We start from the raw sequence: 23,532 nt of genomic DNA on the forward strand, positions 1-23,532 counted from the left end.
CGATCAAGGTAAAATAAAAGTTTATCACATGGTGTCCTAAGTGTACAGCTTTTCGGGCTGCACCGGACCATATCCTCCGTTGTTTTACTATATCAAGAACATCTATACGTGGATTTGTATTATGTGCGTGATATGCTGACTCACTGATGTCATAGACTTGATTTAACTTCCCTAACAAAAGAGGTCTAGCAGCAACAACATCGCATATTTTACTATTTTATACACCTATAAGCCCCACTCAAACTCCCTTTTACCATTTCCTAACTATTTATCATAATTTCCTTAAAAACAGTAATGAAGAAGCAGTGTATTGAAAAAAAGACTTGTTCAGCATAATGCTGTTCAGTATAATAAATGAACGAAATTAATGATTAGAAAGACTGCGAGACGTAAAGTATATTACTGTTTATGTAGCACGCAGCAAATAATCATAAAGTGTCGCTACTTCATCATAATATTGTACTCAACAGCAGTAATGATTAAGAATGAAAATAATGATTGGTGCTTTGCATTTGATCAGAACAGGTTTAGTGTTATGAAAGCTCCCGCTTATTAAGCAGCTCGTTAATTGGCGGGAAAAAGAAAGAGTGATGTCGGTTAAATTAAATTTCCGCTTTTTGTAGAGATTTCCTGGATGCATCAGAATTACAAGTCATTTAAGATGTGCTTTTTGGATCCCTTAGCTTTTTCAGGACGAAAGTAGTCAATCTTTAAAAACCAAACGAGGCCGATACTTCCCTTGCTCTCCCACGCCAAGTTTCCATCTCGAGGTTCTCAGGAGGTACTTTGTGAAAAATTCGCATCATGCTAATTTCGCGTCAAATTCAGATAGATCGAGTTGTACCTCAAGTTCACTGTATAGTAGTATTGATGCTAGCTTTGACAGAGTTTTTCTGTTGTTAATTGAGCATCTATCACAGCATGAAAGGGGTGTTTCCTTCAGTCAAAATTACTACTTTTGATGACTGAAATTGATAGATTAGACAAAAAAAAAAAAAACATGGAGCCAAAAATGCTTTTTGTTTCCCAAAAATCTGTTTTTAATTACTTCTTTAAAATGTTAGATTTCAAAACAAGATGTTTCATTGTGTGACGTCAAAAGTGAAGACAGCCATCTTGAATCCGATCGCGTGGTTGTTTCTTCTGACAAGATATCGCTTTTTGGTGATTTTTCACTACGATCAATTATTAGCGGTATGAAATATTCATTTGGCAAAGTTTGGCAATGTTCTGAAACTTTTTTCTGGTAACCTTAGCGATTTGCTCATTTGTGACGTCAGCAGCGAAAATGAAAGCATTTTTTTTTTTTTTTTTTTTAAGAGGGAATATAAGTCAAAATTGAGAGAAAAATCAACTCATGTTTTCGACCACTATTTCAGAAAAAAATGTACTACATAAAAGGTAAAACACCAGTAGTAGCCAGTGCTTCAGTAGGGCCACTTCAAGTTTACTTTTGTACTTTGAAAAAAGAAATGAACAATAATAATGTGATTTTTTGCTGGTACTTAATGTAACTATCACATTGAATCAATTTTATTCATCAGTTATTTGAATTTAAAGTAAGTAATGTAAATACTTCGGATGGGAGAATGTCAGATGGCTAGTACTGAAATGTTCAGATTTTGAAGTAGCCTCTGCTGGATCAAATTTGAGGTTTGAGAAAAAATTGACAACAAATTTAACAAATTGAAATTCTGGTATTTTCCGAGCTTGGGAAGAGTTAGAAAGCGTTTGGCTGTAAAACGCTCATTGAGTTTCAAGAGAGGCAATTAATATTGTAGACCTACAGTTTGAAAATGTACACTGTGGCTACTGCTAGCGCATTTTTAACCTTGAAGTGTTCACTACTCAAGAAGTGACCACTACTGGTGTTTTACCTTAAATCAACCCAATTGTAGTAAAAATTTTAATGAACTTTAAATATTGCTCTTACTTACTGTAATCAAGATTCCAAACATTGATTCACGACTGAATTAGAAGCATTTGATTATAATTATAGCTTAATTATAATGAATTAATTACTGCACGAATAAGCCTGCAAGTACTTCGAGAGCACTGAGATTACCTCCAGTTAATGTGAGAGTAGCGAATCGATATTCTGCATCAGTGGAGCCAGCATCGCTGTGTGCTGTAACCATGAGGTCGTGCCAAGTACCAGGACTTAAGTCAGCGATCATGAGAATCTCTTGATCCGTTAGGATATGGTTAGACACAAGTATCCACTCTTTCTGTCCCTGAGGCTTATACTGGATAACAAGATGGGATATCGGGCATCCGTCGTCCAGCCAGTTTCGGAGATTCAGCTGAACAGAGGTTGTGTTGCTTCGGAGGAATTCCGATTTGTCTGGAGCTACGGGGGCTGAAAAAACGGATAAAAAAACGTAGTTGCTTCTGTGTGATAATAACTTGGATTGAAATTTATTTAGTATTTTAAATTGTTTTTTAATGATATTATCGAAGTGAGCTAATTATTCAAGTCTAAAAAAAATAGCATAACACGAAACACTGTAAGGATGCGGGGCAGTTTGAAAGAGTTAAAATAATTTGTATTTCTGAACGGGTGAAAATTACTGTCATATAGAGAGAAGAATGAATAATATTTTGAAATAGTAACTTGTATTGAACATTTCTTTTGCATTTTTTACGATAAACTGTTTTTATCAAATAAAAACGGATAATTTTCAATTTTGCATCAGTCATGGAACAATTTGAAAATTGGAAAAAAATCCTAACGAAATAGATTTGTTAGATTATTTAAAATACTTAAAGTTAATTTAGTATATACATACATAAATTAAATAATGAATGAATCAGTAAGTAAACTATTTAATGATTAGTTAAATATGTTATTCAGTTAGAAAATGTTTAAGAAAATAGGTGAATTAATGCATAATCCAGTTACTGAATGGATTTATTAACTACAGAACAAATGAATTACTACCGAAAAGAAATAAGAATAACAAATGAATTATGTACGGTTTTATTTTTCCCCATTCACTTTGCTCTGCCTTTGCTAGACTAATCGAACTAAACATTTTAGGTACAATCAAGACTAATATTAAATAAGTAAAAATTACTCTCAAAAAATGCATTTTAAATGAGTAATTTTTTTTAAGATGGCGTGCATTATCATATTCCTTGATATTCGGAGGTAACTATTTCCTGACTGGAAGCAACTAAATGTATGAAAACATAGTTACAAAGTGGCCCGATAGGTGGCTCTGCAGGTGGATTAATACAGTTCACGGTTTTGCACCAGCTGATTCATACTACAAGAGGTGTTTAATTAATTTATGCTGTTTTGAATTTATTAATAGAGTGTACGTTTAGTTTCAGACAATTAATGGTTATTATTTGATAAAAATATATAACAATTTGTGCAAACGTTACTTACAATCATAATAGAAAAGTGTTCGTTATTTGTACGTAGGTATGTTAATTATAAAAGAGATAAACATATACTATGAGAAAAACTCACTATTTAAAACGTATTTTTCAAACTTACACTTCTGAAGCAAGGAAATTAATTTCAACCATGTTCATTCATATTGCATTAGGTATTCAATAAATTGATGCTGCATTTAATTTAACAATAGAGTATACGTTTAGTTTTAGACAGTAATTGTTTATCAATTAAAAATAAACTATAATAGTTTGTGTAAACATTACTACCAATCATAATAGAAAAATGTCTGTTATAGGTAAATAAGGTAGACCGGAGTACGTTTGCAAGGATTTTTTTTAATGAATTTTCTAGTTTTTATGTTTCAACTTAGGACATTTTTGACATTGAGGTTTTCTGAAGCAGTTAATGGAGTCAGAATGGGTATATTCAGTTGCTGCTCAGTTTATGTTTTCAACCGTTAAAAAAATTATTTTTGAGTGCAAGAAAGTCGGTTGCGTAAACTTGCCCTGGACACGAGGCACGTTAACACATATTCATTTTGACACCTAACGTGGTTCTGTTAGTGTTTTGAACACAATGTCTTACCATTGTTAAAATAAAGCAAATTTATTACAGATTGAATAGTGTTTAAAGTTAAAGCTCAATTGGCAGGAAGACAACACTACATGATTATAAGCTATAAGATACGAATGTGTAACTTTATTAAAAATTAAATGGCAATTTTCAACCCTAAATAGCCTCATACTAAAAAGGTTTGAGACAGTTTAAAGCGAAAAAAGTGTCGGGGGCATGTTTAAGTAAGACACAGTAAGAACGTGCGTAAAGGTGCTCCGACGTCAATGCGTAAACTTGCCCCATCGCCAAGTTTGGAATTATTTTTAACATGTAAAAGAATTTAATAACATTTCAGTTTATACAAGTACAATTCTCAAAAATGGATAAAATTCTGCTATTTTTTCTATCTTTCTTATTTCTTAACTAAGTATTATTTATTCGCAATAAGTTTCAAAACGTTGAACACAAAATTTACTCAACTTTGTAAAAAAAAAAAAAAAAAAACCCAGATTATTCTTTCTGGATGCTAGACCGAAGCTCGACTGATGCTCAAAAACTTGTGAGAATATTTGTTTGGGAACAGCATCAATCTGTTATGACTGTTGGTTCTCCAGTTATAATTCGTTTTGAAAAAAGGGCACTGTGTAAACGTGCCTCATGCGTAACCCTATATTAATTATAAAAGAAATGACCATATATTATGAGAAAAACACTGTTCAAAACATGTTTCTCGAACTACTACCTCTTCCGTTTGTAGTAACTTGCAACATTTCACTAGGCTCCCCATGTCCAACGCTATTGAATGCTGTCAAAACTATCTGATATGCTGTACCACATTGGAGATTCTCAAGGACAAAACTTTGTCGAGAAGCTGGAAGACGAATTTCATGCCATTGTCCAGAAGTTCCTTTATAAGTTAATATATATCCTGGAGAGAAATGCAGAAAAAATGGTTGATATTTTATTACTGAATATAATTTGCATGCTATTGTTTTGTGAAATTAAGTCAATCGACTTTTTTAATGCAGAATTCGATGGACCGTTTTAGTTTAAAATCCAGCAATACCAATACTAGTGCCAATTGTGAAAAAGAATACCAATTGTAAAAAAAAAGTGTTCATGTAGCCTAACTTATACGTCAGCTTGTTGATCAAGAGATGCGAACCAAGTAAAGTTGAACAAGATGATTAAGCTTATAAATTTTGCGGCCAAACTAAAATGAGTAAAACCCCAATAAGTTGATAAAAGAAAAGTAATAAATCAATAAAAAAAAAAAAAAAAAAAAAAAAAAAACACTAAAAAATGTAAAATAAAATGAAACATTACTATGAAAAAACATATTTAAAAAAATATATTTATGTAGTATAACTACGATTTAACGATACCCGATTAAACGATTTCCTCAATTTAAGGATACATTACACTGGTCCGGATTTGATTGCATTGAATGTCTATGCTCCACGAATTAACCATTTCCTTCATTTAACGATAATTTTTTCCTGTTTCTTGACTATAGTTAAATCGAGGTTATACTGTAAATATAAGATAAAAAATAAATGAATAAACCGTCAACTAAACGCGTACTAAAAACGCTGTAAAAGATACTTTCCTGCCAGCAGACTGTCAAGATACGATAAAAAAACTTATCCTTCATTCAGTCTAGAAGTCAGCAAACTCTTCAAGTTGTGCTGCCATCTATTGACGAAAATATATTGCAAAACTTTTAAGAATTCATTTTCACACTAATGAATGAAAAAATGAAAGAAAATAATGATAACATTTTGAAAACATAACTTTTAGCAATGTTTTCAAATTTTTAAGAATATTTTTCTATTATAAAAATTTATTCTTTAATTATTTCTTTAATGCGTATACTGCAACTACTAGGAAAAAAATACTAAAAAGTAATATGTTTTTTAAAAAATATTCAATATTGTAAAGTATGAAGTTTTTATTGCAATTCATCTCTTATGACGCCGTTTCATTTTGCATTTAGCAAGTGCTCATAATCTAGTTAGTCTATTTAATGTCCTCTAAACGAAAATTTGAATGCCAGAACGCTAAATGCTGATTAGATCAAGACAAGTCGGCTTTTAAAATGAGTTTCCATCATTAGAAAACTAGCTGTCTATATCAGCATTTTTAGCCCTAATGATACTGAAACTGTTCAAGTGCTATAGTCAATACTTGCTTTGTAGTTAAATAACACTTCTTTCAAAATTTCCTGATGTAATTAAATCAGCGATTCGATTTTTCGGAAATAAACGTGATACATTTTATAACTTAAAACAAAGGATGCGCGAGCGCAAAAAAAAAAAAAAAAAAAAAAAAAAAAAAAAAAAAAAAAAAAAAACTTTATTTGTAACTACTATTTTGTTTTGTTTTACAGTTTAGGGGAAATCCGGAATGAATTTACAAGGCGAAATAAAATGAAAAATATATTTATGGTTTGTGCAGTAGGTATTTTTATTTTAAAAAAACATTACAGATGTGTACTTCCGTTTGCAGGTAAACAATAGTATCTGCAGAAATGAGTTTTCGAGATATTTGAAGAAATGTGTGTTGGATTCAATACTAACAATAGGAAAATGTTGGAATTAGACTTTTTTTTTTCGAGCCTTTTTTTTCAGTGGAAACCAAGAAAGCAAACTTGTACAATAAAGCTAACATACAATAGATGACAAAAATGCTAATAAAAGGAAAAATGAAAAATGTGCAGTTACTGCCTTTTACATGCCCACGGCAGTGTACTTCAAAAAACTGCACAATATCGCAAATAAAAAATAAAAATTTTAGACGCATACTTCTGAGTTACAAGGAACCTCTGTTTCAATAAAAAGCTAAAGTATTTTCATTTGTACGGTTGTGATCTTTGATTTGAGAGATACCATATTTTTTCCTTTTAAACCTAAAACACGCTTCTGAACTTCTTGAAATCTGTGTATTTTAACTGTTGTTTTATTGTCTTTAGCTTTGTATTTAGAGATTAGCATTTCATTTGTCATGTCAGTTATATTTCTGTTAACAAAGTATTCTACGTTTAAAACACACATTTAACAACTTCATATTTTAGTAATCTACCCTATGTAAATACATTTTGTATGTATTTACATTACACATGTAAATACATACTTTACATTTTAAAATGAAAGAAAAACGAAATTTTACCTGTAACAGGCCTTTCACTTGAAGACTTTGCCTCCCAATTAATACTTATTGACGTGGCGGATGTGTCAATTACTTTTAATAATGGTGAAGAAGGAGGATCTGAAAAAAAAAGAGGTAAACAGATAAGAAATAAGTGTGCTTTAAAAATATGCATAATTACTTAAACTACATAATAAAAGTAACCATCATTTATGATATTGCACTATGGAAAAATGTGTGTAGAAATTAAACACAATATATTTCTATGAATAGACAAATGTATTTAACGAACTAAAGATATTTACTGGTAAAAAATATGTTTCTTACAGGATGCTATTTATGGAAACTTTGATACATACTATCTATGTTTCTATTTACCCATTTGTGTTTCCATGATGGTTGTACCTTTTGTATAAATTACATTGCAGTTATTGAAAAAAAAAAAAAAAAAAAAAAAAACTTTTTAAATGAAATAACTATCTAGTTCAAAGCAATTCTAACCTTTTGGGTAATTTTGAACTACGTGAGAAATGCAATGCAAAATAAATTATTTTAGCTAAAATACAGCAACTTTGAGGGCACAAAACAAATTTTCTTAATCGTTCAAAATACCCTATTTTTTCTATAAAGCATCACAGTATGTCAATGTATACTTTATTGTGTTGTGCATAATGTTACATTGTATCATGAGAGATTTAAACAACTTTAAATCAACATTCAATAAATAGCTTCTAGAAAGAAATTTCAATATTTATTGGTTTATACAACTAGCCATGTTTAATGCTGCTGTTTTTTTTTTTTTTTTTGTAAAATTAAAAATAGACAAACAAACTTTTCAAACAATATTCTAGTTTTATTTAGTATCATAATAATTCCTAACTGTTTAAATTGCTATCGTAAAGCAACCTTAGTACAGAAAATTGCCATGAAACTGCTGAAATAAAAATAATGTGAGAAATAATAAACTGCACTTTATTTATTTATTTTGAGAAATCTTCTTCATTAAGTAATTAAATATGTTAGGACTGATAATATTTACTGCAAACCAAACATATTAATAGTTAAAATCTTCCATGGTTTAGAAACTAGTAATAGTCTTAAGACTTGAGTTCCCCCAAAAAAATGGGGAAAGCTACATGGAATTAGAAAATCGTAAAGATATGAATATAATACAACTCAAAGAAAAAAAGAAGAAAATAGAAAACAGTTAATGTTTATGATTCTTAAGTTCTGAAAAACCAATAAAGCATTTATTTTAGCCTAATGGTTAATCGTTATTGATGAATATTAAGCAAAATTACTTTTACTAAAATTCACTAATTAATAAAACCTCGAAACTAACTTAACTGCAGTTTCAAAATAAGCTTTAAACCGTTAAAATAAAAGGCATGAATTCCTAATGGAGACATAAACTCTTAATAAGTAATATTATACTCAGCCTTTAATGTTAAAAAAGTCATAAAATCTCTCCAAAATGTGATCCACAGTAATTAGCTGACATTGATGTTGCTGCAAAGAGGAAAAAATGGCATTTTTCATATAAAAGCCAAGTAATTGGCAGTCATTGGAAACCTGCTTTTAACTGTAACATGCCGCTGTCAAAATAAAGTCACGTTGCTCAAAGCTTACTCTGCAATACATTGGCATAGAGAAATTTAGTATGCAGAAACTATTTAATTACGTTATAATTATTTTCTGCATCAATCACTTTCTCTTCCCAGGCGTTCTGTTGTTTCTTTTAGATGGAGGAACATATTCTGTTTCGGATTATTGAAGTGAAATATTTTAGAAGGATTCTCGCATAATTCAAAAAATCAATACACAAATAATGGTTCGTGTTATCAGAGCGCTAAATGCGAAATTTAGGTTCATTAAATAATTAGTTTAAGATAAATTATAAATTATCTGCAGCATTTGAAGTCGTATAGAAAATTCTTAAACTGGCAACGATTGTTTATTATTATCATATTTGAATCAGTAAGCCGTGAAATGTGTAGACAATTAGTTTGACAAAGATTCTTAAAATATCTTTTGCGTATACACCTTTTTCATATTTCGTTGTGACATCTGTAATTAATTAAAACAAAAGGGAAACTGGGCTTAGTTGATAAAAGCTACAAATGAAAAAAGTGGGGAAACTGCTTGAAGAATAAAAGTAGCTTTCATGTCGAAACATAAATGCTTTTAATCAGCGTTTCATAGAACTTGCAATCAATTGCATACAGATATTTTATCAGAGCTGACATTGCAGTACATAGGGGAGAGGGGGAAGAACAAAGAGGGGGGACGTAGCCCCCCAAATATTCAATTTTTAACTGAAAAAAGTGCAATTTGGCTTCAAACCACCTTTTTTTTTGGTGAATCGATTCAAACCTCGAGATGAGTTTCTTTCCGCTCACTAAATCATATTTTTCAACTGCATAAGTTACCTATCCATTTGTAGTTAGATTTCTAAGGTTCACTTGAGGTGTAATATTAAGTATGCTGTGCCCGAAATACTGTCATAGAGAACGATTTTGTTGAACATGTCTGGCGTCTTCTCTAATTTTCATGCAGCAACTAAAAGTTGTACTTAGATTAGTTTTACGCGAAGAAGTTAATGTAAAAATCAAGGAGAGATTTAATCAATTTCACGAAACTTACAATTTATTAGACCGTGCATCAGACGTTTATTAACACTGCTTATAAAATTATGAACAGTTATTCAACCATATCAGGTTTCAAAACGTACTAATTTTTTTATCGGGTTTCTATTAAATAAGTTATTCGAAGGAATCATCGACTATTTTTTTTATTCTACAAGGATAATCTTTATTTATAATAAAGATTAATTTATACTAATGATTTTTGCAGATAATTTATTTATTTATTTCTTACGTTATAAAAAAGATTTTTGCATAAATCTTTATTATTTATAATACAGATTTATGCAGCATTTTAGTTTCAGAAATATTTATTGATCTCTATTAATTCTTCTTTATTTATATCCATATTGAAAAAGTTTCTTTGTACTTATGCCGGTTAAAAATCTGTTAGAGTCAGAGTCTGAAACTCAGCAGGCATTTTTTTTAATACCAAGCCAAATCATGAAAAAAAAAAAAAAAAGCTATAAAGATTTTAAATGTGTTTGTATCCTAGAAAGCTATTTAACAGGTCTCATAAGAGTTTTAAACACAAGTGTGACTCTTGACTAAATAATAAAAAAAAAAAAAAAAAAAAAAAAAATTGTACACACAGCTTAAGTTAAAACAGCTTGAACTAGTGCATTGGCGCATGCAATGCAATTCTTGCTGTTTTTCGTTATGCAGCTGTTTAGCAATTTCTTTTTTTATTTAATCTTTTTTTCGAAAAAGTTAAACTATTTTATTTTTGGATGACAGTTGATCTTCTGTATGACGCTTTTACTAGAAAAACAGCATTACTAAACGAGAGTTACATGATGGTTTATAACAGAACCAAAAATGTTTGAGGGAAAAAAGTGCTGATCTACGTGATCAAAAATTTAAACCTGTTGTCTCTAGTGTACAGTGTTAGTAGTACAACTAGTACATATACACATACTATTTATTTAAACTTTATTTTTAACTTTCCGGAAAAAGTTTTATCATTTCCTCTATAGATGGAGCCACATACTTTACTTACAAAGCATGTTTTTGTTTGCCGAGAAGAAAAATAGTTCTGTGGTTAGGTCGCGTGATAAATCACATAGCCCATTGTCGCAGTTAACTCTACACTGCATAAGACGTTTCGATCCATTTCATTTATCAGCAGTAAAGGACAGTTCTGTAAATAATGGTTTGCGAAGCGACAAAGAAACTAGCAGTTGAAAATCATACCAATACGACGTAACTTGCGCCTTTCTGTTCCAAGATTTGAAAAAGAAAAAAAAAAATGTTGCAGTTACTGGAAAAGAAAAAAAATGTTCTGAATATAAAAGTAAGCTGGATATTGTTTAGAAATCGGCAAATATAAAGTAAGTATCTTACAACTGACGAGTGCATCGAAAGTTTAGCACTAAAAGGATTCCCAAAATCGCAACCAGTAAAAAACACACCCACATGCTCGGCAAACGAGATGCGAGGACAGGAAGGAAGAAACTGGATTTATGCAATAGAATAAACTGGGATCTTTGTTAAAGAAATTTTGAAAATTCCGGGAAATTTTCAAGTAATTTAAATAAAGGAATAATTTGTTTATATTTAAATCATTTTATTACACGATTTCAAAATGTTAATACTTTTTAAAACAAAAAAGTCCTAAAACAAGATTTGTATCCAATCTTTTATAAGTAGAAGGCTATATAGCTACTGAATGTACATTTATTTTAAAGATTATAACTTCAATTCATGTTACTAAATGGTAGCAGTGCATAGGAAAGAGAAACAATTGTGGCTTGTGTCAAATCAGCTATTTTTGTTGCAAAAGCTTCTTCTCTAGCTTAAGGGAAGCATGCACATCAATCCATTAAAATCTGACTTAAAATATATTTTAAATTTTTGATGTTTAAAGTTTTGTTCAGCTGAAAGGTATCGCTTTGAGTGGGTAGAAATGCATTTTTGTCCCTTTTTGGATTTTTGAAATGAGGATGGATGCCATTTAGTGGTGCTTCAGTTTTGTTAGTCTCCAGTAATTGGTACATGTGCCTATAAACACTAATGTGTTGTGCAATATGTCACTAATACTTTTGCAGCAACTATATTATATGGGTTCTACTATTGATTTGAATCCTACAGAATACACTGTTAATTTTTCAAGAAAAAAAATATGTTTGACCATCAGTCCGATATTGCGACTGGGGAGAATCGGTTCATTTTTCATGCTCCCTTAGAATCATCGGGTCAATGTTCTATACCTATAGAAATAGCTGTAATTCGTAATATCGAAACTTCATACCGCCTAGTGAAACGATATTATTTTTCCATGCAACACTCCAAATTTATTTTTATTTCTCTAAAATACTTTCTCAAAGTCAAGATGTGTGATTTAAAATTAATTTATGTAAAATTACCTATTTTAAATTAACATTAATTATATTTCTTATGATGCTAAAACTTGTATGTAATTCAAAAGTGAAAAATAAAGTGATTTTCCAGTTCTATTAACATGTGCCACTTACTGGATCACAAGGTGTCATACACTGGGGTATCAGGTGCCAATTACTGGTGATTTTGGTGACTTTTTATACATATATTTTTATAAAAATATCAATTCAAATACTTTTAATTTTAGTGAACTAAATATATGCCCAGATGTGCATTTTTTATTACAAAAATATTTGCAAGTGAATATCCTTTTTTTCTAAGTAAGGAAAACATAGGTAAGTTTAAAGACAGACACTTGAAGTGTCAATTACTGGGGTCGTTACCCTATATTTCTATCAAGTTCTTTGCCTTCGTGTGGGAGCAGGATTCTACTCAAATTATGAACTCTTTGCTTAAGTTTTTTTTTACAGGAGGGAGAGAGGTATTTCCATTTTGTTCGAAATGTAACTCGGAACGCGGTTTTTAATCTGATTTTTTCTGATCCACGATTTACATTTTTGAGAATTAAATAAGATTGTGAAGCAATCTTCGGAGTTGGTGAGCATCAGCGAGCAGGGGAAGGAGCCCCTAGCAATGAAAAAGAAATAAAGCAATCGAAAAAGCATTTTGAGTCAAATTTCATGAAGCACCCTGTTTGACCTCGTACCCCCCGTTTTTAAGATAAAATATCTTAAAATGTACCGAAATTTAAGAAAAATCACCAAATTTAAAGACTTGGCGAGAAATAGAAAGTGCCACGAGAAATCATGCCACGTGACTGCATGTAACAGGACCTAAACTACAAAACGTGTGAAAGATGTCTTCCATTTCTCATCAAACTCGTTTTTATAACATTTTGGCAAATACCTCATATTTTGATAACGGGGAAAAGGAATCAAAAGTTTATGTGTAAAAAAAACATAATTTACTATGCTTTTTCGATTGAAATTTATTTTGACTTTTTTTTTTTTCATTTTTACACTATCATGATTTCCTCGTAAAGAAATTTAACAAACATTTCTGCAAGAACAAAGCAATATTTACCTATTGTAGCCGTTTGAATAATGATTTCATCAGAAGGAGGTCCTGCACCTTGACTATTGAACGCTTGAACAACGATGCTGTACTGCGTTCCTCTTTTGAGTCCAACTAGCGTATAATTTGCATCTGTTTGAGACTGTCCTATCTTCACTGTTTTGTAAACGTATGGTCCACCACTTGGAAGCTCTCTATATCCAACGTAGTATCCCTCGACGAAGCTAACCTGCTCCACAAACGATGGTTGAAGCTGAAATAAAATCATAATATAAACTGTGTTTAGAATAATAATTTAAATTTTAACATTTTGAACTTAGATTAAGTTTTTTGCAATCATGAACTGCGATAGGACCATACTCGTTTGGTTTCTTGTCTCTACTCATGACTTCACTCGCAATCATGATTGCAAGAAACATAGTTTTATATTCAAGCCGTCAAAGTTCAAATGAATGACGGTGACTGGATACTAGATGCTGTGTACTGGATGCTAGCTGTTGTATGCTGGATGTGCATTTCTCTAAAGAATATGTCCGTGTGTGTGCTTGTCGCCTATATACACACCTACACACACACGTCGTCCCTCAGGAGGAGAGACATGCTCGAGATCTCTGGACCAGACGACATGGACACCAACGCTAAAGAGAGGGAAATGATGGCGGAGGATTGTTGTATCCTGGATGCTGATTTTTGTCAAAAGAAGAGTATGTAAAGTCGAGAGATTTTGGTAAAAATTATGTAAATGATGTCGATTCTGGGGGACATGTAACTTAACTAGTATAGTATCATCGCAATTTGTATTTGCGAAAAACATAGTTTGAGTTTAAGGCGTCAAAGTTCAAATTAAAACTATTCTTTTTTTTAAATGTATTTTATTTTTCAACGCAAGAAAATTTCAGTCACTATCAGACATTACAAAGCAATAAATGTACTTTCAGTTTATAATGAAGCTAATTACCAACTTTACATTTCTTTAATTTTTGATCTTTGCGTAATGTAGAAACTGAATTAAATGACAATGGTAACTATTGGTATTTAAAAGCATAAAAAGACAAGTTCTCTGATCGCCAATGGCGGCTAGTATCCTATTAAAATGAATTTGACACTTTTCAGAAGAGCTGGAAATATAAATATACGCTTGGAATCACATTTTTCACTCGTTGTCATTTCTACATCGCAAAAGAAAACGGAAGGAAAAATGAAATAAAAGACTTTGGCAAAGGGTGACTTTGCTGGGAGATGAATGCCCCAATGTAGGTTCTTTGAATATCACCCGAGGATATATAGTAGGGATTTTTCTGCTACTTCGGTTTAAAGCCACGTTCTGCAAAATCAGTTGAAGAAATGGAGCTGAAGTGCAAATTGAGTGTGAAATTGTTCTAGTCACGTTTGGTATGCTTTTGGCATGAAAGTTTCGCCGCGCCCCCTTGGTATATGAGTTAAATAACAGTAAAAAAAATTTATATTATGTGTTTTTAAAGCGCTTTAGTCAGTTTAATTTGCTTTATACCGGGCAACAATTTGAATGCAGAGTTGTAAATTTGAAAAAAAAAAAAAAAAAAGGACCAAAATATGATTGGATTGTTTCTTTACATCAAGTTTAAAATCAAACAAAATTTATATGCCGGATATTAGCACACATTCGGAAAATTTTAATGTATGGCTTTTTGTCAAGTGACGCATACAAATGGGTCGTTCTGAGGATCTGGATCCTCCCCCCTCTTCTATCACCCTCGATTTTTCCCGACTGTCTATAATCCTATTTATATAATAATTCTCACAACACGTGTACTGGTAAAGACGCGGGACAATAAATTAGAAAAAAAAATCATTACTTGTTATTTATGATATTACATGACTATGTAAGACATATTTTCTCTTTTGATGCAGCGAAAATAGAATTTCATCGTAAAATATGATTTTAAAATTATATTATAAACTAAGTGATTAAAAGCATGAAAAAAGAAAAGTTACACAGTTTTGTAAAAAACATACTTGGAAATGAAAAAATATATATATTCTTTAAACGAAAGTAGATAATCGGTTTTAAATGTTTAAATAATGACAAAAGCAAATGCATTAATTATTAAGTATCCTGATGCTTTCCCTTACTTTGCATATGATCTAAATTATTTCAAAATTTATTTTTTTTTATAGTAACACACACTATCTAAAAACAAATCATAGCACTTATATGCAACATAAATAGTTGTTTTGAAAGACAGTACCTCAATTCTCTCACACCGTAATATTTTAGTGCTATTTCTAACTAGAAATGTTTTAAAAACGACTTTGAAAATAAATATCATTTTTGCAATCTGGCAATACATGCGAGGGAAAAAAACAATGTAGAACATAAATATGAAAAAAAAAAAAAAACTCTTGCCGAATAAAACATGTTGGAAAATAAATGAATTACTTCATTTAACCCTTTTTCTCAATTATTTAAAATGTGACTCAATTTTGGGACAGTTTAATAAAGTTGCAATTGTTTCATTTCACGGTAAGCAAATAAAGTTTATTTTCAATGTCACAAAACAATTGAAAAAGAAAAAAAAACAGATAGAATTGAAATAAAAATTTACATCTCTATATATATTTACAGTTAAACATCGGAAATCCGAAGTCTGACGATCTGAACTTTGGGACAATCCCAACAGCTTGTGAAGTTAAGGCCTAAACTTAGATTATATATTAGGAAAAATAACTGAATAACTATGATTCAAAAGCTAAACTGGTTTATAATGCTGTATAGTTTTAGCGTTGGAATACAAAATGTAATACAGCTACGTAAATTATTATGTAAATTAGTATGTAGAATAGTAAATATTCAGCATTACTTCGTCAGCATTAGTACACTCGTTTCGTACTTTCATGCACTGTGCTACGCATGTTATAACGATATTCCTTCTGCTTACGTAGCTTACGTATTAAGAGCTAATGATATATTGAGGGTGAAAATACAGTTAATGGATTTTCGAGTAATACAAGCACTCTAAATTTGAATAATCAATAAAGAAACGTTTTCTTTTGTCACAGTTGTTTACAGAAGAATACCTACAACTTGATTTAAATTGGTAAAAAAACATCAAGGTTGAATATTTTTATAATATTTCATTTTCCCGATAAACTGCTGTTATAATATTACTCTAATATTAAACGAGTTGATTTGTGCATCACATGACTTCCTTTTACCCCAATTTAATGTCATTTCCCCATTACTGGCAATTTTAATGTGATTTAATAGTTTACTCTCTAAATAGCACCAACAGCGGCTAAATTGAAATCATATTTAAAAAAAAAATAATAATTTAAAAAAATCTTCAAATTTGTCGCCAAGTTGGCGACAAAACCTGGCGACCAAAAGACTGGCGATATATCGCCTAGTGTCCGTCAAATTATAACACCACTTGAGTTTACATCGAAATTAACAATGATTCCCCCCCCCCCCCCCGAAAAAAGGGGCAAAAGACCCCTTTAGAAATACCCGAATGCAGTCAAAAAGGGAGGTGCACAATTAGATCCCACTAGGAGTCTACGTACCAAATTTCAACTTTCTAGGACATACCGTTCTTGAGTTATGCGACATACATACGCACATACGCATATCCTCACATACGCACATACATACATGCGTACATACAGACGTCACGAGAAAACTCGTTGTAATTAACTCGGGAATCGTAAAAATGAATATTTAGCGTGTCTATACGTTCTTAGGCACTTCTCCACGGGTGGTCGAGTCGAAAAAAAAAAAACTCATCATTCATTCGGGGGTGAGTAAAATGAAAATTATGGTCGATTTTTGAGTGACAATTTTTTTCGCGAATACAATACTTTCTTTTTTGTAAAAGGAAGTAAAAAGGTGTATTTAAAACTTTGTGCTAACCAAGCACAACTTTAAACGCACATACATTATCGATTTTTTTTACATTTTTTAAAATATTAAATCAGGCAATATGGAAGCAAATGATGCTTAACTACTTCATAAATGCGATACTGTTTAATATTGTTAATTTAATGAGCAAAAATATTCCTTGTTTAACCAGGATGTTTTTATTTCGGCGCTGATAAATCGCAAGACATTTAAAATGGAAGTAAATAAGTAATTGATATTGAAAAACGAAATTGGTTGGGATTAACTTAATTCGTGGCCGTATTAAATTGGCTCAGCCGTATTTGTAATTTCGGCTTAGAGCATAAGGAGAGGTATGGACGATGCTATACATTGTCTTTTGAGACAAAAGAAAGATTAGTCTAAATCGCACGGAAATGTAATGATAGTCAGAAATAATAATTCAAAAATGCAATGAACTTGTCGAATCAGTCGCATCTCTTTAAAACCACTGGGTTTTGATTATTGCTTTTATTAGTAAAAGAGAACAATTTATAACTGGAAAATGACAATTTATACTATTCACGGCGGAAAATATAAAATTGTGAATAAAATCAGAAGAAACTATAACAAGAAGAACTTTCTTTGGCCTAAAAAACAAATAGACCTAACTTTCCCGTTTTAATAAAACTAATACTTTAACCAAAATTTTGTTTAGCAGTATTTTTATTAGTAATTGTGGTTACAGATCCACGTGAAGCTGCGTACCGTTTGGAGAGAAGGGGATATCTAGCAGTACGAAAAAAACTAATCAATGACGCACATCTAATTAACGCACGCTTCTGAGCACAAGCACAGAAACGTTGTAACAATAACCCAAGTGACAAAATATTAATATTTTTAGATCAGCGACATAGTTATATTGATTTTTTATGTTTGGTGTTTGAAATAATAAAACTCATATTTGAAGCTAGAAATAGAAATAAAGTGCGGAATAAAAAGTCTGACTAAAATATTAAAATATTGATTTCATTTTCTTAAAGAAAAAATGTCCCGATCTTAAAAATCAAAGAGCGTTAGTGTGCTTCTTACTTTTTCTCAAAAAAGACAAAATAGTTTTTAATGGTCATTTATTTCAGACTTTATTAAAAAACTTTTCGCATTTTCAATAAAATGAAAAAAAAAATCTCTAGCAGAAAAGTTTAAGTAATCACGAATAAACTCAGAATTTAATAAAACATTTCTCAAAAATATAAAACTTGAACTCATTTAAGAGGAATAATATAATAATTGTGCAACTCTTCGAAAGAATTAAATTTGAGAGAAAATGCAAAACATCCCAGACGATAAAGAAAAAAAAACCCGAAAAATATATTTAAAAAAATTATTTCACTTCTTTCTGTCATTTCAAAAGAATTCCCATATCACTTTCGATTTCTTTTCTGAGCACGTAGAAATCAGCTGACGGAATGGAGCTGAAATGCAAATTGAGCACGAGTCTACAGCGCTGGCTTCTAGAACGCTGGCTTTCCTAAAGAACTAATGCTCGTTAGCGAGTCTTGTCAGCAGAGCTATCTTCGAAATCTGAAGTTTCTTCTTTTGTATTTTTTTTTTTTTTTTTGTTCTTTTATAGAACAAGACCGTTTCTACGGGAGAGAGAGCATATAATGAAGGGAGGAATATTCTAAACTGCTCTGGCAAATAAGAACGAAATATAATTTCGAGCCTTTTGAAAGAAAGGAATATGCTAGTAAATTGCCACTTGTAGTCGAATTTGTTAATGATGATCTGATTATACTGCCAATTACATATGGATGAGCTTGCTCGTGTTTAAGCCCATTTACTTTGGTAAGCAAAAATTAAACAATAAATCTGCTTTAATTCTGCTCGTAATAAATTTGCTCCATTAGGAAAATTAAATATCGCTGTAAATTCAAGACAGTAAATGGATAGTTTCTTCCCCAAACGTCATTTAACTTTTTACAGTGTGTGAAATACCTTGGGGGTAAACCGCTTTTGCTTGTTTTGGAGAAAGTTTAAAGGAAACTGTTGCGTTAAAATTGAGTTACACTTTTTCTTTTTTGAAGAGTAAGAAAAGCATTTAAAATTGTAACAAAGGCGCGGTAATTACTAGACTGTGAAAATCTAAAACTTTCTTTCGTATCAGAAGTGTTAAAATAATTGAAGCACTTTTGAAGTAAGAGAAGTTTGGTATTTTAATGCGTATTGGATCTTCTTTTCATGTTAAAAATACTTCTTAAATCCAGATATAACGTAAAAAAATCCCGAAAAAGGAGACCGGTCAATAATAGTGTAATATAGTCTTCTTCCTAACATTTTCTCAATTAAGTGCTGTTTGTGTATCACATAGTGAATGAGAAAAAAGATCAACAATTTTCAGATTTTAAATAAATCCTATGTATTTTCCTTTGTACCTTAGAAAAGTCACTTTCATAGCACAAGTTGCTTCATTTTTCTATAGTGTATTGTTCCCAAAATGTTCGTCTATTTCTAACTATTAATTCGCCTTGGCGTCAGTGTTAATTTCTTTGACAAAAGCATTACTTAAATCATGCTTCTTTTTTCAAAGTCGGATACAAGCCGTTAAAATGCACGATATCGCCTAAAATGATTTGATCGATTTGTAATGCAATTTTCTCCTGTTTTAACTTTTAATTGATTGCTTTTTTAATTAAGTTTTGTTCAGTACGTCTTGATATACTTAAACTACTTTACATGGAATATTTTAGTGATATTTTATGCCTTGTGTTGCTGCTAACAAACTTACGAAGTCAGCAATAGTACAGCGCGTTTGCAAGTTTTCACTGCCCTCTATTTTACAGATTCAAAAACTAGATGATTATTATAAAAATAGAAACAAATTATCTCACCGGCATCAAACCCTTCAGCATTCATCTGGAGATTTATGCTTGAGTAATTTGTTAGTTAAGGAGAGGGGTAAGAAGCTGAAACTATGTCTGAAACTACATTCAATTAATGCAATTTTTATTCGCTTTTTGGTCTTTGTATGCTAGAATATTAATGTTCGAAATTTTAGAGATGCTATTGTAGTCATAGTTAAGAGAACCCCCCCCCCCCCCTCTCATCTAGGTTTTGATGCAAAAGAAAAAAAACAAAGCGTTGAGCTTTTTTGCCGTCAATTCTGGAAAAAAAACTTCAACAGAATGCTTTCCAAAAGTACACCACGTTAACTGCAGTGAACTCCCGATTATCGACGGACGGAGAATCCGCGTGTCTTTTACATATTGTAGGAAAGCTGCTGCAACCACGGAAAAAATTTATTTTTCAATTTTTGGTGGTCTCTGGGAATGGATAATCGATCGGAAAAATTTTCTGGCAGAATTTGCAACTTATCATCTAATATGGAAATTTTTATCAGGTGAAAATCTCAAAGCTTTCAACCTCAAAAAAAAAAAATCTTAAAAACCATCTTTTTTGTCCGTGGATACAGCAACACGTTCATCCTGCGGATAGTATTTGTATCCATGGACATATAAAACAATAATATAGAAACAGGTCTGAGGAACTAATTTAATACTCAATTTATACTGCATTTTCATAAGTCATTTTATATTGAAATACTTCAAACATCCATTGAAAAACAGAAATTAAATTTTGAAAATTAATCGAAGGTTTTTTTTCAATTTTTTAAAAATTTTCCTTAATTTCTAACGTCAGTGAACTCTTTAAAAAAGTTACAAGTCTTAAGAGAGTTGATGATGTTATTAACAATTGATATGTTTTTAAGCAAAAAAAAAACTAGATTTATAATAGTATGACTCTCTATGTACTTAGGTAATAAACTTCAATTTATATGCAAATTGAAACCTTTAAACTAAATTAACCCATTACAAAAAAAAAAAAAAAAAAAAACTCAGTTTAGATTAAACTAACAAAAATCTAGAAAAGTCGACTTTATATCGAAACAGGTGAGTTTGACCGTCTGTAGATCCTACAACAGGTGTGGGGGTTACTTCAACACTTTATCTTTAAGTCGTAAATCAAATTCATCATCATTGTTACAAGCAAATTTTGGACGTTGATGACAAGGCACCTTTTTGAGGTACTTCACATTGTAAGAAGAATCAGGTGTGACATAAGGAGACTAAAAATTGCTGTCCGTGGGTACACATGGTTGTGTGTCCTTAGGTACAAAGGTATGCCATTTTGGTTTTGCAAGGCAGTCACATGGACAGGACCACTGTTTTACAACATTAAAAATCAGAAACAAAACATTAAAAATACATAGAATCATGGTACCTACAACAAAAATGAATAATACAATCCACGACGGAGTAAAAAAAGAAATTGTTCATGGTTTTTTTTACTTAGATCCTACTAAAACCTAAAACATGTCATAGAATCTTAAATGTTCGTTTAATGGCGTTGAAACTTTCTGGGGTATTCGAGAGTGACACACACGTTGAAACCCAATTAGGATCCCTCTCGACGATACCTGTAATTCCAACGTCCGTAGGTACAACCGTCCGTGAGTACAGCAGCTTCCCCTTTTTATCGTGATGATTTACTGAATGTAGAAAAATGCATTTTATTAACACTTATTTTACCTTTGTACCAGATTTTCACACCTGTTTGATAAAAGTCGCGTTCTCTCCCCTTCCCAATTTTTGGCCGAACCTAACCTTTTCCGGGAAACCAAGCCCTAGAATTCCAGCCCTATTTCAGGAAAACAATGGGTAGCATTCTGCTACGTCATGACGTCATAACGAATTCCTTATCTCCGTTTGAAGAATTTCATTGCATCGGGCTCGGACTTAGACCATTGAGGTCACGGGGGCCCATAGAAAGGGAGAGTGGGCATAGCCTCTCCCTGGATCCTCGAGAAAGAAAAATAAGTAGTGAAACCAGTTTCTCGGAAGAAAATTTTATGATTAATTTGTTTCAAGAAAATTATTTAAGAGCATTAAGTAACGCAACACTAAAAAAAAAAAAGTTTAACTGTTAGCCGGACTTGCTAACCTTTGCATGTTAACGTTTTCTTTACTAATAATAAAGCTGAAAATCTCTCTGTCTGGATCTCTCGCTGTCTGTCAGGATCTCTCTCTGTCCGGATATCTGTCTGTCAGGATCTCTGTGACACGCATAGCGCCTAGATCGTTCGGCCAATTTTCATTAAATTTGGCACAAAGTTGGTTTGTAGCATGGAGGTGTGCACTTAGAAGCGATTTTTTGAAAATTCGATGTGGTTCGTTTTCTATTCCAACTTTAAGAACAAAATTATCATAAGATGGACGAGTAAATTATGAAATTATCATAACGTGGAACCGTAACATGGGCACAATCCAATTGGTGAGATAATTCACCATACATTATTTGTAAATATACAGGCGAACCATAAGACCTTTTAATTTTCTATTACGGACAAAGCCGTGCGGGTACCACTATTTAGCTATAATTTAAATGCATTTGTGAGTGTTTTTCATATTTTTTCTAGCTATTGTATGCACTGAATAATTTTTTACCTATTATTCGGATTATCCGCGGTTTTCGCTTATCCGTGCTTACTGTGCCACCGGCTAATCGGAAGTTTACTGTTTTGTAAAATAACATGCACAATTATTTTACAGTAATGCCCAATAGTGATTATTGTTGCATAACAGAGAACTCCTTCCAACTTGATATTGAAAAACGCATTACTTATGCACTATTATTTTTGGATTCCATATACCTTGAAGGCCTTCCACTCGTCTTGTCAAATCTAACCGTGATTCTTTTTGATGTACAGCTTTTATAAAAATTCAATATGCTTCCTGCATTTTATACCATCATTTCCTTTTCCTCCTTGTAAAAATAAAAGATCGATTTTATATTCCCTTCATCTGTTAGATATTTCCAGACATTACCAACAAAACATCGAACTGATGGAGCGTCTCAATCGATTTGCAAGTATCGAACGAAACATTCTCGGGACATACTTAAAGCGTAACTTCCTAGATGCTTGCTTCCACCACGAGCACTTTTAACACACCATCAAAAACGAATCAAGGGTGAAAAAAGATGTCGCACATCAGGGAGTACGCCGAAAAAGGCATTTTTCATAGCAATAAACGAATTTATCATTAGAAGAGATGGTACTGATAAAATAAAAGTTTGTACAATAAAATGCATATGATTTCTTTTTTTTTTATTATTACACGGTTGAAGTTTTTCTAAACTAAATAAGTTAAATGTAAATTAAAGTGCACATATATTATCAAGTAAAACATTTAAGAACATCAAAGTATAAAAAACTAGGGCTCCTATTGTTAGTCTTTTGCATTTTTTTAAAATACGTTTTTAATTTAAGAAACATAGATATGAAAAATAAAACAATTATATGTTTTTTCAAAGAATAATTTTCAAAAGATTAATTAATGAGATGCATTATGTAAATATCTAAATGAGTTGCATTTTTTAAACTTTTTTAGATTTTTTTCAAGTTTTAGCTGATGTCATCGATGTATTTATCAAAAAAAAAAAAAAAAAAAAAAAAAAAAAAAAGAAAAAAAAAA

General features: G+C 31.3%; 1 protein-coding gene across 1 annotated transcript in view; it reads right to left on the bottom strand.

The window, feature by feature from the left end:
- LOC129221911 (cell adhesion molecule DSCAM-like) overlaps window positions 1–23,532 on the bottom strand; it is a 301,931-nt gene that overhangs the window by 48,854 nt on the left and 229,545 nt on the right. The window contains exons 12-15 of the mRNA XM_054856287.1: window positions 13,174–13,417; window positions 7,130–7,228; window positions 4,704–4,889; window positions 2,066–2,359 (exon numbers count right to left, since the gene is read on the bottom strand). Coding sequence (XP_054712262.1) covers window positions 2,066–2,359; window positions 4,704–4,889; window positions 7,130–7,228; window positions 13,174–13,417 — 823 coding nt within the window. The remainder of the gene's footprint in view (window positions 1–2,065; window positions 2,360–4,703; window positions 4,890–7,129; window positions 7,229–13,173; window positions 13,418–23,532) is intronic.

Source organism: Uloborus diversus, chromosome 5 (assembly GCF_026930045.1).
Source record: "Uloborus diversus isolate 005 chromosome 5, Udiv.v.3.1, whole genome shotgun sequence".
Lineage (NCBI taxonomy): Eukaryota > Metazoa > Arthropoda > Arachnida > Araneae > Uloboridae > Uloborus > Uloborus diversus.